This window comes from Pristiophorus japonicus, chromosome 5, assembly GCF_044704955.1.
Source record: "Pristiophorus japonicus isolate sPriJap1 chromosome 5, sPriJap1.hap1, whole genome shotgun sequence".
Taxonomy (NCBI): Eukaryota; Metazoa; Chordata; class Chondrichthyes; family Pristiophoridae; genus Pristiophorus; species Pristiophorus japonicus.
In genome coordinates, this window is record NC_091981.1 from 118999110 (window position 1) to 119017451 (window position 18342).

An 18342-nucleotide genomic window follows, 5' to 3' on the forward strand; every position below is an offset into this window, starting at 1 on the left:
CATCCCGTGAATTAATAATTTAAAAAAAATTCTTTCTGACCTGCTCCTGTTTCTGTAGACAGCTGAATTTGCCCTTTTTACACTTCATTGCACAGCTCTGGCAATATATTTCACAGGAGCGTAACCTTTGTTCCAAACGGATCTCCTGCAATAGTAATTTTAATGCAGCTTCATTAATTAAATTTAGCTTTTCTTTCTCGTTGACATTACCATTACAGCATTTGTTCTCGCAAGACAGTTGTAAAAAAAATCCTTTTAGGAGCTGCTGTTCAAAAATTCCCACTATCTGGCCCTTGTGCACTCCTGGCATGACATGCACTATGTGTTGGAAGCATCATGCTGGTATTTGAATTATCTGATCTTGTATTATCTGGCGAGGTGAACTGCATGCACTACCAGCATGTACAGTGCGAGCAGCCACAAATCATTTCTAATGAGGATTGCTGGATAGCAGGGATCCTAGGTGATGGTCACTTGGATGAGATACCACAGGACATTGGCGCCCATGGAACCAATACTTCAGCAGGAAACAATCCTAGAGACAAAAAAATTGGCAGAACAATTATCACGGGGTAATTTTAACCCCCAAGAATGGATGAGTTTGAGTTGGATAAGAAAAATTTGAAACCGAACCCAAACCAGCCATGGAGGTGGGACGAGAACATGCGACCAATCCACTCTCAGGAGGCGGGTCTGTCAGTAAAAGTTTTTAAAGAGGCTCCGTGCCTCCATTTTAAACAAGCTTTTTATTTAAAAAAAAATTTGGCTCCTTTTCCTGGGCCACAGAAAGCCGAACAGGTAAAAGGTGGCAAGAACGGCCGGATCCGCAAGGTAAGTGCATTTACAGTACTGCTTGTGGGTCAGCAGCAGGCATGTTTCCTCCATACCAACCAAGCTTACCTGCTTCTCTCCCTGCAATCGGCCAACCCCTCGCAATTTCCCCACCTCTCGATCCCCGACTCCCTCGATCATCACACTCTCCCTTCGATGTCTTCTGCCCCAACCACACTCTTCCTCCCTTCCAGAATTCCCCCCGCTCTCAGTGAATATATGTGAAGACTGCCAGTACCTGGTAATTGTGACTGATCACAATATTTCTGTAATAAGAGACAATCTAGTTTTATGGGTATTGGCAATATTTATTCTTTAGTTGGTGCACATTTATACAGTACTACCATTTCAGATACAATGTGAAATGTTTAATGAAGTCTGTGCTTTCTGCAGTTTAGTTTCTTCTTGAGACAACCATTAATTACATCAATAACTACATTAGATCAATCTCTCACCCAAACAAGCAAATATCCATTGCCTCCAACTAATTGAGAACCCACTACACAAATCTTTCTCCACCAGTCTTTATGAAAAAGCGTCTGCAAACAACTGAAAACTCTTCCCAAAAAAACAGCAAACATGATACTGGAACGAACACTTCATTGTGTCACATCACTCACATCAAGTGATGCAGCTCTTCTGGCTCTCCCCAAAAAGGTTTGCCAAACAGTTTTTCATTAAGACATGACCTTTTTGGCAGGTGCTGGTAACCTCGGCATTGCAAATGTCACTGCATGGAGGTTTTAAAGCTTTTTAAAAGTCCAGTCATAAATAATACGCATCTGGAAATTACTGAGCAGTTATATGAATGTTTAATATGTTTGTATAAATGGGTTACTACCTCCATTAAAATAGAGACAGAAATTGTATCCAAGTGTTTTAAGTGCTCATATGTTAACTGTAATTTCCAGACTATGCTTCAGTCTTACTGCAATAGCCAGTTTCTGGTGGCGTACACAGTATAAGGTGTTAGAACTAGATCACAGTTAACAGTAGTCCTGGCAGAAAATATGTTAGTCCTGGGGCATCAGGCCTATAAAATAAAATTGAACCTTTGGGTGTTATTTGCTGTTGCAGTTAAATGTATAACTAGTAAAAATGTGCTTCAAAATGGCTCAAAAAACAATCAAATGTTTGCATTGGGGTTTAGGATGCAGAGTTTAAATACTGATATTATGAGCACAAAGATTAAAAGACCATAACCATGGAGCAAGGGCTGTTTTTTTAAAATTAGTTATTGTACAAAATTAGTGTATAAAAGCTGTGACAGTGACTGATGTATTTAAATTAATCCCACTATCAAACACTACGCAACATTTATTTAAGTCATCTGGACAGACTGGAATTACTCGCCACACAATAAGGGTAATAACATACATTCACCGGTTCAACATTACTCCCACCTCTGAAAGACATCAAATTACTATGGCTGCAGGAAGTTAATATTCAAACACCTATCAATTCCCCCGATAGTTTAGTCTGTTAATCCAGCAGCTGAACCATGCACATAAGTGGACTGATTTTAACCCTACCTGTCTGATAGAAACCTTAGTTTACTTAACCACAGATTTTAACCTTCATGCAGATGAGCTGCCTGTCTAGAGCAGGTGGGGGCCTCATGGATTTATGAAAATAGGGGTCCTATCACATATAAATTTAACTGGGGTTGAAGCAGGGATGCCATAATATCTTTCCTGCCAGGCTGAAGCATGCCTGGAAACAGAAGAGGCCTTCAAATCTAAAACTTTCCTTTCTGGGTACAGGAGCACACAGAAAAAGTCACAACCTATCCTCTCACAACACCCTCCTGAAAGCACATCCCTGCGACTTACCTGTGAGTCTTCCCTTAGTACCAGCCGGCAGACACCAGCCGCCCAAACTTCCTCTCCCTATATCCAGCAGCATGTAGACGAGGCTAAGCATTTAAAATACCGTGGGCCCGAAGCACAGGTACGCAAGTACATTTCACTCACTCCCACCCCTTCCCAAAATCTGCTCAGGGTTAAAATTAAACTTGAGGTTTCAGATCTCAGTCAAGATGGAATCAGTGCCCCAGAGTAAGGGGTAACAATAATCAACCAGGGTTTCTGCTCTGGATCATTGTCCAATAAACTCCTGCTGAAAATACATGTAGACATCAGGTAATGACAGGATTCCTTCCTTTCTCACCCCACTCCAACAGCCAAACAACCTGCCAAAACTTGCTGTCAAGGTTCACACATGAATGACTGACACTTGGGTGAGGTACCAGATGGTTACCAACACATTCGTAACTGTACCCCAGTATCTTCAGAGAAGGAAAAATTGGTGAAACAAGTTTTCTTTTGAAATCAGCACATCAGCTGCTCTGCCTACACATTTTAAAAAAAATCTTAAGCGGGAACTCTTTAACAAGGACTCTGTGTACAAAGAGATGTGAAAAAGCTTGTATTTGCAGTTGTTGAGCATTGGAGCGCTGCAAAGAGCCACAAGAACTGAACAATGCAGCTTAATTTACTCAGTCTGGGAGAGGAAGCAACAAAAATCAAAACTATACTAAGGAGAAATTTCACATTCTCTTACACGTGTAAAATAAAAATATTTTGGGGGCCACATTTCTGTTGAGCACTTGAGGCTGTGAGCTATGTAGGTGAGTAGTTGATGTGCCAATGACATACACTGCCCTGCATAGTTACTTAATTTACATGGAGTCATTGGCAAGTTGTCAGTAAATTCTGGGCAATGGGAAGATTCACACACTACTGGATATACAATGTTGCAAAGCTTTAGAACAAGAAGTTACATATACTATCGCACAACAGAAGCTTCTGGTACCAAACTGGCTCACTGTACAATACACAGACAAGAATAAAAAAATAAGCACATCGCATTTCAAACCATTACTTTACTGCATCTATTCACATTCAAAAATAGTCATAATACAAATTAAAAAGCACATTTTACAGTAGTCAATCCAGAAGGACAATTTTAAACTTTAAAATATTACTTGGTACAATAATGGTTGCATTATATGTAAATGAGTTATCATTGAATGTTGCAGCTAATAAAGACAAGACATACAGACATGCTAGTTGTAATATTTTGCTCAAGTGCTTCAAATTTGGCTTTTAAAAAAAAACTGAAGCATCAGGAAGAGAACTGCACCCTGATCACAGACTCCACAAGTTACTTCCAGGCTGTTACAAAACTGTTCTTTTTAAACTGGACAGAAAATTAGTTAGGAAAGCAGTCCAGATTCCTTAGGCTGTGTTCTTGTTGTCCCACATATCAAGGCACAGCACCATAGAGCAGGGACTGGTAAAATTAAAGCTCTAAGAAAGGTAAAATAAAATAAAAATCTCTAAGGTTTCCCACATCATTCAAAAACCATTTTAAAGTGGAGCCATAATCACCAAAGTCATCTTTAACAGTGAAGTGTAAACATTGAGTCATATCTATACATATTCAAGCTCAAGTAACATACAAGTTAAAACCTCAAAATATATTTTAATTAATATCCTCTGTATACTTCTAATTTTCATTATTTGATTATATTACTCCCTTTATAGCTGAAAAATAATGCAGGAGAAAAATGCACATATATATATAAAATATGCATACTTGTTCACAAAATATACAACAGCAACAGAATAGAAATAAAGTATGGAGAACACGTTCATAAATTCAAGGATGTATTTTAAAGGCCAACAATTCTTCTGAATGCATATTGTTAAGAGAACGCAGGTCAGGTAATTTCAGCAGAAGCTTTGTAAAGATAGAGGATTCATTTGGATGATTTTTCATAATTAAGGTTCTGAGTGCCCGAATTAGAGTTTCCTGCAATTGTTCCACGGAGTTAACATTTTCTATTCCTGACCGATCTAGAAGAGAAAGAAAAATTAATAATTTACAATCAAATAAAACATGAGCAATAATGTTAGATTCATGGATGTTTCTACAAGGAAAGTTAGTTCAGCTATATTTTGATTTTAATGACTAAAAATGAGAGCAACGGTCTGCCTTACTGCAAAGCAAAATACATAGGCCTAGAAATTAGTTTCCCCCCGAAACAGGCGAGGGGATCGCGATGAGTTAGCGAGTTTGCAACCTGCACCCATTCGGAGGACTGCAGGCAGCTTGTGAACTTCGTGCTGCCTGCTAATTTGCACGCTCTCTCCCTTGTGCCATCATTATAACTTTGCCATCATTAATTGATTCCTCAGCTAGTTGAATGATCTGCTGCAGGCATAATGCACCTCCACTTTAAGAGGTGCAGACTGCCGTTAAGTAGTGCAGGCTGGCTTTAATTGGTGCTAGCCTCGGATGAACATGGCCTCCTGCTGAGCATTCCGCCACTTAGCAGCGTGTTCAGTGCTGGGCTGAATGCCACAATCATGCAGCACTGGTGGCCTTGGTGCAGGAGGTTAATAGTAGGAGAGGTGCTGTTTCCAAAGGGGAGCAGGAGGCAACCGTGTAAAGTGAAGTGGGAGCAGATAGTCAGCAGTGTAGCCCCGAGGACGTGAATGCATTGCAAGAAGTAGTTTATGACCTCATACGAATGGTCAAGGTCAGTGAATTCATCTTCAAATGTCATATCCCACCAACTGCACCAATAGCCTCACACATTACTCAATGCACCACACCCCCATCACTCACCCATCAACAATCTCTACCAAACACAACTCATACCTCACATTCATAGCTTCACTGCAGCCTCACACACTTACCACTGCTGCAAGTCTCACACCCACATCTCAGCTTGCACACACTGGTCGCTATTCATCCATGGCAGCCACATCACCCAAACACATTGCACTGACACACTGCTCTCTCTCTCGCAAGAAAAGGTGGCGCATAATCGGCGCCAGCAGAACCTAACTGCCAAGGGACAGGCTTGCCTGCATCACCTCACCCTTTGGAGGTGGTGCTAGCTATTATTGGGAGGGCATCGCTGAGCACGTGGCCAGCAGCAGGGCTGAAAGAGTACATGATGCCAGTATCCTCATACGTTAGGTTAACCCTCTCTCTCTCACATCCCTCTTCCCCCTCATCCAACACTCTTCTTCTGATTTTTCAATCTGCACATGGTATAAGAATGCATCTCTTGCTTTCCCCCCATCCATCACTACAACCCTACCCTTGTGCCTTTCTCATTTCAGATTCCCAAGAAATCCAACCTGCCCAGCCAGTAGTTATAGAAGGAGAAGAGCTTGATGAAGAAAAAGTCACTCGATCTGACACTCGCTGCCACCAGCTCACACACTGGCACTATGCGGAGTTTAGAAGCTAGCTTAGAGGCAGGAGCTGCACGTGGCGAGTCACCGGGCTCGAGTGGACTGCAAGCCAGGGTAGGGGGAATGGGTTGCGCAGGTGCCAGCTCCCCAGAGAGTGAGGTCGGTCGCACACTAGTTCCGCTGCAGAGAACTCATATGAGGACTTTGATGGGTCAGCCTACAGAAGAACGCTGATGGGTGTGCACAGCAAAATGCTTGGCACATTGCACTCTGGCAGGCCAGCCAATGTCGAGGAGCATGGAGGAGTCTGGTACCAACCTTGCACAGGGCTTTGCACAGAGCTTGGAGCCCATCCTTTCCAGCATGGAAGGGATGGGTAGATTCATTAATGCACTTGTGAACCCAACCATCATGCAGCATCTGATGGCTAATGTCTCAACTTCCATTGCAACACACAAACAAAATCTCCATACGTCCGAGTGTGCAGTGCAAGCTTGTCTGCAAGCTCAAACAGCTCTCATGCAGGCTCCGCTTGCTGCCATGCAAACTCAGACTGCTGCCATTGTGGCTGTATTTACCAGTGTAGATAGGGGTTTACAGGGTGTCACAGCAATCCATCCTCCAAAAGAGGGGTGCTCGAGGTCGTTCTGAAAGGCCATCTGCAGGCTCCCCCACTGAACGTCAGCATCCGGAAAGGCGTTGAGCACCTCGAATCTCGTCGCCGAGAGCATGCAGAAAACAAGCGCAGGCAGCAGAAGGAGCATGCGGCCCTGTCATAAACGTTAAACAACTCTAGAAAGCTCCAAACATTTCCACAAACATACAAAAGAGCCAGTGGAAATTAATCAGCAAACGATCCCTTTAAATGTCGCTGGTAGGGGGCAATGTTTCCTCTAATTTTTTTCCCTGCGCAGACCCTTTAAGTTTGTTGTGTGGCCCCGCATGCACCTTATCTCTTCCAGCAACAGCAGCTTGTGAGCGGCCCACGAAATCGGTGCGCCGCTGCACACTTTTGAGGAAACATTAGTAGGGGTGCCTTGCAGCGGTGCAAGGTTAACTTCCACCACTGAGAACGAAAATGGCGTTACATACTGATTGACGTCACAATCTGTCTACTCTACATACTTCTACCGCATGCTCCCAGCGCCGACACTAACCCCTCTTACCAAGGCGGCGTTCGGCGCAGCCCGCACACCATTTCCGACCCAAAACGGCAGCCGTAGCACCCTAACAATAGAATTTTTAGCCCATAGTGTATAGCATGGAATCCAAATGGTCAGTGGAATGACAGCATCACAATTATTACTCCAGTAATACTTTTTTTTCCCGAGGAGTTTTAGGAAGGTATTTGTTGCACCTTCTAAACTGTTTGCCCCCAATTTTTGCAATTCACACAACCGAAAATAATAAATTGTTTTCTAAGGTAGTGACATAACAATGGCACTTACATATAGTGTGTGTGAGTAAACACAATTATAGCAGCTTCTCTTACCAGCAGAAACCAGGACAACTGCTGTGAATAAGCTCATCTCCTCCTCACCGAGCTGCAGGGCACTAAGCTTTTCACTAAACTCAAACATGGAGATCAACAAATCTCCCGCCCCCAATAACTGCAGCTCTTCCATGCCGTAACTCTTTCCACTAAGAAATGTGACTGTACGCTCATGTACATCAAATAAAGCAGCAAAGCGTACCATTAACACCTGCCAATGACAGAAACAGGCATTCATCAGCACATCATTCAGAAAGATTCTGGATATAACATACATCAACTTTACATTAAGAAAAAGGGTTTCATAAATTAGAGTTTCACTTGTTTCCTCACCAAAGAAAATCTCATCATTATCAAACAATAGTAAATAATCATGTCACAAGTTGACCGACGAAAACTACTGTTTCACCCTAGAGGTTCCCTATAAAAATTGGTCAAGATCGGCACGCCAATTCTTATTTCTTTCATTTCAGACTCACGAGAGTGCATTTGGGTGGGGGGGGGGGGGAGTTATTTTCTCACCATCGGTTTCCAGACATGGGAGGGGAACAAATATTGTACAGGGAGAGGCCCCAGGGTTTACTTTTTCACAGCCACCTTCAGCTCAAGGATCATTGGCAAGTGAATTGTGTAATTCTTACTATTCTTAATTAAAATGTAATATATACACATCCTAACAAAGTTTCCTGTACCCTATCTGTCTCTTCAGTTAGGGATTACCAAAGAAATGATCCAGATGCTGTAAATTCATGAACAGTATGTCGACACTCAGATTGGGAGAGTGCTGTGCAACACTGGCTGATAACATACAAAATTCATTTGTTTGCTTTACTGTCACAGCAGAAAGACTATGGTTCTGAAATTCTGGGTCCCTGCACCACTGCTAGAAGGACCAACATAGTGCAACCCCTCCCCACCCACCCATGGCCATTGCGACTGACTCCATCCCAAATCGCTGTGACAAGGTCATACAAGTAGTTGGCCGGTGCCTGTACAGACACAACAGAGCAGAAAATCAAAGCGAGGCCCTTGAAAATCAATGGGCACAATGAAGGTAATCGATCCCATCGGAGATCAATGGCCTTTCCCACAGGCAGTCCTTTGCTAGGCCCACAACAGAAATCATGATAGCTCTCAGCTGGTGTGATTTCCATTGGGCCGAGAGAGAGCATTCAGGAGCAAAATTCTCAGGCTAGTCTGGAACTTTCCCAGTCACACCCCAAAGCAGTCTTTGGGAGGTAGGCGTGGGTGCCCCCGCCCCCCATCTCCCACAGGTACTGATCTGGATTTTACATAGGGAGGAATCTTGGAGGATCTGCTTTCTGCCCTTTGAGTTATCCACCCAGCTTCTACTCTCCCATCCCACTAGAATTTCCTGTCCTCAGTCCAAAATCACAAATGGAAATTCTGGAGAAATCGGCAATGGCCTTCATACGGTTTGTAATAAGCATGCTGAACTGCCGAACTATAAAAGGCACGTTATTTGGTTCCTGGTGTGCTGACTTAACCACCCTCAGTGGGATGACAATGGGGGTGCTGCAGGTTAGGGATGGGAAAAATAAAATGATCAACTAGGGATTCTGTTCTTGACCCATCATCCAGTAGGTCCTGTTCGAAAGGGCACACTTGCACGTTGGCTGAGGTCAGGATCATGCTCAGCTATGATTTTCACCGTTCTCCTACAATAATGGCACAAAAATTCCTGCCTCCCGGGTCCGTACGGAGCCTGGAAGGCATCGCAAAAGCCGGTTTTCAGCGCACAATGTGCATGCGCTGAAAACTGGGTTTTCCGATCTGTCCAACGTATCCCCACATCCAGGACATTTGCAAGGGCAAGATTGTGATATGTCCTGAAAATTCTTGTGCCTCATAAAAGCAGGCGCATAGCTTACTTTTACAGGCGCAAGAGTTTTAAAATACACAAACATTAGAAAATAAAATTAAAAAAACAAATGTTATTGTTAAAAACCCTCCCCACTATGGTAAGTTTATTTTAAACCATAATTTAAAAAAACGTTATATATATATAAAAAAAAACGAACATTTTTTTTATAATTCATAAATAACCAATTTAAATTAATAAAAATGTGTATTTTTTCCTTTTTTTTTTAATTAGAGTTTTGTGTGTTGGTGGGGGGGGGGGGGTTCTCATTCATAATAATGGGAACTCCAACTTACGGAATTTCCATTATGAATGAGAACATACTTTACCTGGATTGGCTGCCCAGAGCCATGTGACTGCAGCTCCAGCCTTGTGCACGTCCTGACGTGCACGCGCTGTCAGTAGAGGCCTCAGGACCGGGGACTCGCGTGGGCGCAGCAGGAACAGATAGGTGCGCATCTTTTTAAACTTTTTCTCTCGATCGCCCGCAGGAAGCAGCCGACTGGGATTTCTGGGCCAATCAAACAGCATGGGCACTGTCTAGACTCGCACATAAAGATTATTCATTTGTTGAGTCACTGACTTCAATAGTAGAGATGAAAAAAGTGGAACAGATATATATTAGATTTTAATATTAGTCAAAACACAACTACTATTTACTACCACTGAATCAGCACAATTTGATTCTCTGGTGTCTAGAGAACTACAAAATATTTAGAAATGTGGGTTATCTTTTGTACATACCTCAAATGTTCCAGCTTTAAGCAAGCTAATTTGATCAAGTTGTGATAGATCTTTGAATCCTGGAATACGTTTTGCAAATTCTACTACCTCTCTAACGGCAGGTGTAAAGCTCATGGAAAATTCTTCCCAGATTTCCTGCTCTGATTTATTTGGATTTACATAAGGAGACATACTCATCGGGCACACCTGGCCAGAACCAACACAAAGATTCAATATGAAAATCACAAATAGAAGTTTTAACTTACAAATAAATGTTTTAAGTTTCTATTTAAGCAATGTAGTAAGGAAATAGATATTAAATAATGGTTTTAAGATTGTATTGCAAAATGTAAACAGCTCAATTTTTAAATTAATATAATTATTTGATCTTAATACAGAATTCTCAAATGAGCAAACATTTCAATACTCAACCATGTTACAACAAAAGTACGATCCTTTGCTCAGCACAGATGCCATATTTACCAGATGCATTCTCTTCTCGGAGGTCCAAGAGTGGTCATTTGTGGTGCTGCTATGAGAAAATCCATCTTCTGCAAATGCTTTTTGCATATATCCATTGGAAACAGTATGACAATGCCTGCTTATGAATCTTTCTGTGTGGCCATTTGGACATGTATGGTTATTAATTTTATTTGTATTATAGACTCTGTGCTGGTTTGTATTGTTAAAACAGTGGATTCTATTAACTGGATGTTCAGTCATCCAGTTATCATCATCGTTTCTCTGAAGACTTTCTCTGTTTGGAAACGGTATTGCTTCCAGCATTTTGCCTGGCTTATCTTGGATACAAAAAAAAGTTTCCTTATGGACTTTGGTCACTGTACCAATTACTTCATCCTCAATGTTTTGAGGTTTGTCAGGCTGCAGTTGTGGGGAAGAGATCGCCTCTTGTAATACTTCAGTCTGTATGTAGCCATTCAGCTGATTATTCATCATGTTTTTCATTGCACTTTGCATTTCAATCAACATTCTCTGCTTCTCACGCTTAGGAATGCGTCCAAATCGAACAGCTGTAAAAGAACACAAAGGTTTCCAACATTATAGTGGAACAAATAATCTCAATCACAAATCTACCTTTCAACATTGAGGAATGTGACAAAATCTGATTTATGCATTGCCTTATTTACAGCACCATAATAAGATTATTCTCATCTGTAACAGAGCTCACCATCTCGGGACATGCCCACAGCTAGACACTTCTTAAAGCGACACTGCTGACACCGGTTCCGGTTCATCCTCATTATGGAACAGTTTTCATTTTTCAGGCACTTCTTGTACTGGATATTCTGCTGAATGCTCCTTCTGAAAAATCCCTGCAAGGATAAGATGAAGGATATTCAAGCTCGTCCAAATTAAGAAAAAGAAAATTGTAAATTTAAACCCTGTGGCCTGTAGCCATAGTTGTCCAAAATGTTAATTTTAGGTGATCTGCAACGTTAGTCAGTTTGTGCTTCTTTATAGCCAAGCTGCTAATGTTACGAACTGCATACGGAGGTACCTTGAGCTGTACAAGACTATCTGCATAATATTTCTTTGTAACATGGTGATTTGACAGACATGGAAAATTTTTTCCTAAAACTTTTGCTTATTTGGAGTGGCAAACACCAGACAAAATACTAACAGGATGATTGTTTCACCTCCAGGGCTGCAAGTTTAGAAATAAGAACTTCTCACACACATCATTATATGGTAAAGAAACAATTCCCTTTGCAGGTCTTCAAAAACGATCCTACAGCAGAATCACTGTTACTGGCTATACTAAGGAAGGATTGACTAAACTTCAGTTTCAATTGGTAATTCATTTCTATGTTCAAGGCACCTTAACTTTACTCTCGGGTCTTCCCATCTTATGCTGCCATAGCCTGCATATTTCTACAACCTTCAAATGCCATATCCCACCATCTGCACCACCAGCCTCACAGAGATGGAGGGAAAGCAGCAACAACACAGTCACTCGATTTTGCACTCCTAGCTCAGATATTGACACTCTGCATACTTTAGAGGATAGGTTAGACTCGGGATCTGCACGTGATGAGACACTGGACACGAGTGGACTGCGGCCAGCCAAAAAGCCGGAGTACAATGTCAAGGAGCATGGAGGAGGGCTTTCACAGGGCTTTGGGCAGAGCTTGGAGCCCATCCTTTCCAGCGTGTAGAACCAACCATCATGCCGTGTCTGATGGCTGATTCTCAGCTTCCACTGCAGCACAAGCAGAAGCCACCCAACATCAGAGTGCTGCAATGAGGCTCAGACTTCTGTCATGCAAGCTCAAACTGCTGCCATCATGGCTGGGTTTACCAGTGTTGAAAGTAGCTTGCAGTCTGTACTCCAGATTACTAGGATTTCTGAGGAACTACACCAGGGGTAATGGCAATGGGTCCACAGTGGCCGAACCTGCTGTCCTCTCTCAGAAGAACAGCATTCGTACGTCCACCACTGTCACGCCGTAAGTGCCTTTACTGTTGTCTGCCAGCCAACTCAGACTGCTGCCCATGCCAAGGTGATGCAGTCTGAAGCCGGGCCTACAAGGCCGAGAGCTCCGAGCTCGTCGTGCAAAGCGATCTGCAGTCTCCCCCACTGCAAGTCAACAGCCTTCCGCAAGCCATGTGACAGCTACTGGGGTAGCACTGCGTAGGAGCACTAGGACAGCGCATTTGGAAAGCAGTGATAGGATTGGTCCAAGTCAGCATGGATTTATGAAAGGGAAACCATTCTTGATTTTCTGGAATTTTTTTGAGGATGTAACTGGTAGAGTGGACAAGGGAGAACCAGTGGATGTGGTGTATTTGGACTTTCAAAAGGCTTTTGACAAGGTCCCACTCAAGAGATTGGTGTGCAAAATCAAATCACATGGTATTGGGGGTAATGTATTGACGTGGATAAACTGGCTGGCAAACAGGAAGCAGAGAGTCGGGATAAACGAGTCGTTTTCAGAATGGCAGGCAGTGACTAGTGGAGTGCCGCGGGGCTCAGTGCTTTACAATATATATATTAATGATTTAGATGATGGAATTGAGTGTAATATCTCCAAGTTTGCAGATGACTCTAAACTGGGTGGCAGTGTGAGCTGTGAGGAGGACGCCAAGAGGCTGCAGGGTGTCTTGGACAGGTTAGGCGAGTGGGCAAATACATGGCAGATGTAGTATAATGTGGATAAATGTGAGGTTATCCACTTTGGGAGCAAAAACACGAAGGCAGAATATTATCTGAAAGGTGGCAGATTTGGAAAAGGGGAGGTGCAGCGAGACCTGGGTGTCATGGTTCATCAGTCATTGAAAGTTGGCATGCAGGTACAGCAGGCGGTGAAGGCGGCAAATGGTATGTTGGCCTTCATAGCAAGGGGATTTGAGTATTGGAGCAGGGAAGTCTTACTGCAGTTGTACAGGGCCTTGGTGAGGCCCCACCTGGAATATTGTGTTCAGTTTTGGTCTCCTAATCTGAGGAAGGACATTCTTGCTATTGAGGGAGTGCAGTGAAGGTTCACCAGACTGATTCCAGGGATGGTTGGACCAACTGGGCCTTTATACACTGGAGTTTAGAAGGATGAGATGGGATCTCAGAAACATATAAAATTCTGACGGGACTGGACAGGTTAGATGAGAGAAGAATGTTCCCGATGCTGGGGAAGTCCAGAACCAGGGGACACAGACTTAGGATAAGGGGCAGGCCATTTAGGACTGAGATGAGGAGAAACTTCTTCACTCAGAAGTTGTTAACCTGTGGAATTTCCTGCCACAGAGAGTTGTTGATGCCAGTTCATTGGATATATTCAAGAGGGAGTTAGATATGGCTCTTACGGCTAAAGGGATCAAGGGGTATGGAGAGAAAGCAGGAAAGGGGTACTGAAGGAATGATCAGCCATGATCTTATTGAATGGTGGTGCAGGCTCGAAGGGCCGAATGGCCTACTCCTGCACCTATTTTCTATGTTTCTATGATTGGTAAATGCACACATGATACAGGCACCAAGGGAAAATTAATGTAATATTGGATGGATAGATGTATAAAGTTGGATTGGAATGTTTGCTTTGTAATGGCTTTTATTTCGGCCTTGTGGCCAAAAGGACGCTGTGATGGTCAGTAATAGAGGGAACGTAAGGTGTGGGACAAATGCTGCAAGGGGAATTGGGGTTGTGATCACTGGTGCCGCAGGCAGATCATTCAATCCTGGATAACTCGGCCCGAAAGGGCTGTGTGGGTTGAATCCTACCTCACACTTCCTGCTCTTCCACTTCCTCCTCCTGAGCTGATGGTCGTATCCCTGGCAGCAAGGGATGTGCCTTCATGATGGCCAGGTTGTGGAGGATACAGCAGACACCACTAATCGGGACTCACGCTGTACAGTAGGGCTCCTTCAGAGTGGTCCAGGAGTTGAACTGTTGCTTCAGCACCCCAATGGTCTGCTCTATAATGTGTGGACGTATGGCTCTCGTACACATGCTGACCACATGTGGTTGGGTTGCAGAGTGGCGTCATAAGCCAGGTGATCAAGGGTCACCCAGTAGCCACCTCTGGTTTGTTTTGGTGGATCAATGACTATGGTAACTGTAGACTGGCGCAGAATGAAAGCATCATGACTGCTGTCAAGATACTGGGCATTCATCACATGATGTGCTGAGCATGGTTGCACACCAACTGCACATTAGGAGTGGAAACATTTGTGGTTGCGGTAGATCTCAGCATTTAGAAGTGGGGCCCACAAAGCCACATGTGTGGAGTTGATGGTGCCCTGGCAAAGCCACGTGCACACTTCATCTGCTTCTCTCTGGTCAGAGTCCCCTCTCCTGCATAAAGAGCTTCTGTCACCTCTCTTAAGCAGCAGTAAACGGTGAACTGAGAAATGTTACAAATGTCACCTGCTCCAGCCTGGAAGGATCTCGACGCAAAGAAATTCAGGGCTACGCTTACTTTCACAGCCATTGGCAGCGCTGTCCTTGGCCCTGGTGTTAGGCTGCAGGTCTGGTTGCAAGAGGTGGCAGAGCTCCTTCGTAGAGTGCAGATGCTGTTCCTGGCTCAGGGTGAGGTAAGAGAATTTATCTCGGAAGAGCCAAGGTGGGTAAGGCCTCCTGCTGAAGGCCCTCCTCCTCCTCCCCTGTGAGCAGCTTGTCCTCTTCTTCGTTACCTCTACTCCCGCTTCCCGTCATACTGCAGGCCAAGGGGGATGACAACTAGAGAACCCAAGACTGGGGGTAAGTGGTTTGACCATAACCCTTGAAGTCAGAAGCAAGGCTTTCTCCACTTGCAGCACCAGTCACCTCACCAACTTTAAACAATTTTAAAAAGCTGCAAACAGTTCCACAAACTTACACAGAGCAAACAAAATGAATCAGCAACTGACCCGAGAGTGGCTGATGATCCCTTTAAATATCATTGGTCGGGAGTGCTGCTGAACGCATGTTCAGCTGTGCAAGGTTAAAACAGGCATTATTTCCACCATTGAGAACAAAAACAGCAGCACTGTCATCAAATCAGCGTTGCACACACCCAATACCAACATTACCACCCTCACCAAGATGGTGCCCAGCACAGTCTGTACCAGAATTACGTGCGCTGCTTGGATGCCATTTTTGAACCAAAATGGCACATGTAGGGCCCAAACGACGGGCACTACACAATCGAATTTCTAGTCCTTTCAATTTTATTGCGGTGCCACCAAGTGATAGGAATTGGTAGTACAGGAAAACTAATCAGAAACTGGCTTCTCCAGTCTGTAAAAAGGAGAAATGCTACTGATGCCAAAGTCCAGTAGAATTTTGACCACCATTTAGGTTTTTAAAATAATAAAGCAGTCCATGCCCACATGCAGCAAGGCCTGGACAACATTCAGTGGCAAGTGGCAAGTAACGTTTGTATCACACAAGCATCAGGTAATGTCCATCTCCAACAAGAGAGTGTGTCTAACCACCTCCCCATGCCATACAATGACATTACCATCGCCGAGTCCCCACCATCAATGTCCTCGGATTCACCATTGACCAGAAGCTCAACTGGGCCAGCCAGATAAATGCTATAGTTACTAGAGCAGGTCAGAGGCTGAGTATTCTGTGGCGAGAGGTTCAACTCCTGACCAATGTTCCCAATTATTTTTTTTGGGGGGGGTCGCATGGCCTATTCAAAATAATGCGTATGAGTAGTTTTTCTATTTAAAAGCCAGCAAACCGGCTGCACGGGACCCCTGCAGCTCAAATGGAACATTGCTCCTGACTCCCCCAATGGCGCTCCATAAGGCACAAGACAGGAGTGCGATGGAATACACTCAATTTGCCTGGATGAGTGCAGCTCCAACAATACTCGAAGCTCGACACCATCCAGGACAAAGCAGCCCCGCTTGATCGGCTCCCCATCCACCACCTTCACCACTGTGCATACCGTGGCTGCAGACTGTACTATCTGCAGGATGCACTGCAGCAACTCACCAAGGCTGCTTCAGCAGCACCTTCCAAACCGGTGACTTTTACCACCTAGAAGGACAAGGGCAGCAGGCGCATGGGAACACTACCATCTCAGAGTTTCCCTCCAAGTCAAAGACCATCCTGACTTGGACATATATCGCCAATCCTTCATCGTCACTGGGTTAAAATCCTGATCCACTGTGCTGTTGGGCAGAGAGCGAATACCTTCACCACAGAGTGCAGCAGTTCATGGGAGGCCCACCAACACCTTCTCAAGCTCATCCAGGGAAGGGCAGTAACACCCACATCCCGAGAATTTTTTTTATTTTTTAAAGAATGCAGTGAAAAGAAAAATAATTTACAGTAACTCTTCACTTAAGTGAAGTTCTCATCCCCCACAGAAACAATCTATATTGTGAGACCAGGTACTGACTTGGGAAAATAAAAAAATGTTGTAACCTACCTAATGTACATTAAGTCACACCTGATCAACAAGCTGGAGCATGAAAACTACATTAACTTTCTATTAATAAATCTTAATTCTTGGTACAGCATGATTGACTGCGGAAAGAGACACCACACTATGAACTGTGGGAGGATGGCAGCACACTGAGAAATCTTTAGATTAGTCCTTGATTCAATTCCATAGATTCACTAGTGGTCCAATAAATATATGGATATTACTCAAACTGCTTTAGGAGTTATGTTACTTAGAAACATAACATTTGACTATTTATTTGAATTCGCAGAGAAACTTTGCCTTACCTTGCAACCTTCACATGCATGCACGCCATAATGGAATCCAGATGCCACATCTCCACAGACTTTACACAGAAGGATCATGCCATTAATTTCTAAAAAGCAAGAACTCAGTAAGATATTAACATTAGTGGCACTTTATCAGTCACAAAATAAGCTTGTATTAATCTATTTTTAATTAAATGAACCATTTTGTGATGTCAAAACAGAGTAAATCTGTGTTAAATTTCTCAAGATCATGTTACTATGATAGCATTATCAACTCACTAGTTATGCCACTGGGACTTTTGCTCATAGAACTTGTGCTTGATCCATCTCCTTTAGCTGAACACACGAGCTGCATGTTGCTGGAGCTTCCTAGTTTCAACGTGCAGTTTTCAGCAAGCATGTCATTTGGGTTGATATGGCTATCAGATACAAAACTGCTTGGTGATGATGGAACAGGAGACGAGATTGACTGGAAACTGTTCTCCGAACTGTCACTGTGATAAGAAGCAGGGCTACAACTGGAACTCGATGAACTAATGTATGCAATGACACCACCTGCATTAAAATAAACAACAATTGTGGATGGAGGACAATTATAAAGTTAAATGAAACAAATCATTAGTTCTTTTCAATTTTTTTTAAACTTTCGATTTTCATAGGGGTATTGAATGTTTCCCTCCCATTTTACTGGGGGGGGGGGCTGGCGGCAAGGAAAGGGGGGGGGGGGCGGGAGTGAGCGGCGGCGAGGAAAGGGGGGGGTGGCAGCGAGGACAATTATAAAGTTAAATGGAACAAATCATTGGTTCTTTTCAATTTTTTTTTAAACTTTCTTTTTTCATTGGGGGGGGAAACATTCAAGACCCCTTTTTACTGGGGGTGGGGGGGGGGGGAGGGTGAAGAAAGGGGGACGGGTACAAGCCCACATTTCTGAAATGCTTTGATTCGGCCGCGGTCTGGAGATATCAAAAGGGTTAAAAGTTGGAAGATTCAAGATTGGATTAAAACGGGCTGCTAGACAATATGATGCCATTTAGCCATTGA

At 43.5% G+C, this 18342-nt stretch overlaps 1 protein-coding gene across 1 annotated transcript; it reads right to left on the reverse strand.

Moving 5' to 3' along the window:
- Positions 1-1118: 1118 nt before the first annotated feature.
- On the reverse strand, positions 1119-17794 carry nr1d2a (nuclear receptor subfamily 1, group D, member 2a). Its single transcript, XM_070880888.1, has 7 exons — positions 17581-17794; positions 17320-17408; positions 11331-11475; positions 10625-11172; positions 10163-10348; positions 7537-7747; positions 1119-4691 (listed from the first exon to the last, which is right to left on the reverse strand). The coding sequence occupies exons 1-7, from the start codon at positions 17699-17701 to the stop codon at positions 4495-4497; spliced, it is 1497 nt and encodes a 498-aa protein (XP_070736989.1). The 5' UTR covers positions 17702-17794; the 3' UTR covers positions 1119-4494.
- Between the last annotated feature and the right edge of the window lie 548 nt (positions 17795-18342).

Excerpts from the sequence above, each read along its gene's own strand:
- nr1d2a (XM_070880888.1), bottom strand. The coding sequence starts at position 17,701 with ATGCTTGCTGAAAACTGCACGTTGAAACTAGGAAGCTCCAGCAACATG. Across the intron at positions 11,173-11,330 it reads TGTGGGCATGTCCCGAGATG|CTGTTCGATTTGGACGCATT; the intron begins GTGAGCTCTGTT and ends GTTCTTTTACAG. Across the intron at positions 4,692-7,536 it reads AGTTGTCCTGGTTTCTGCTG|ATCGGTCAGGAATAGAAAAT; the intron begins GTAAGAGAAGCT and ends TTTCTCTTCTAG.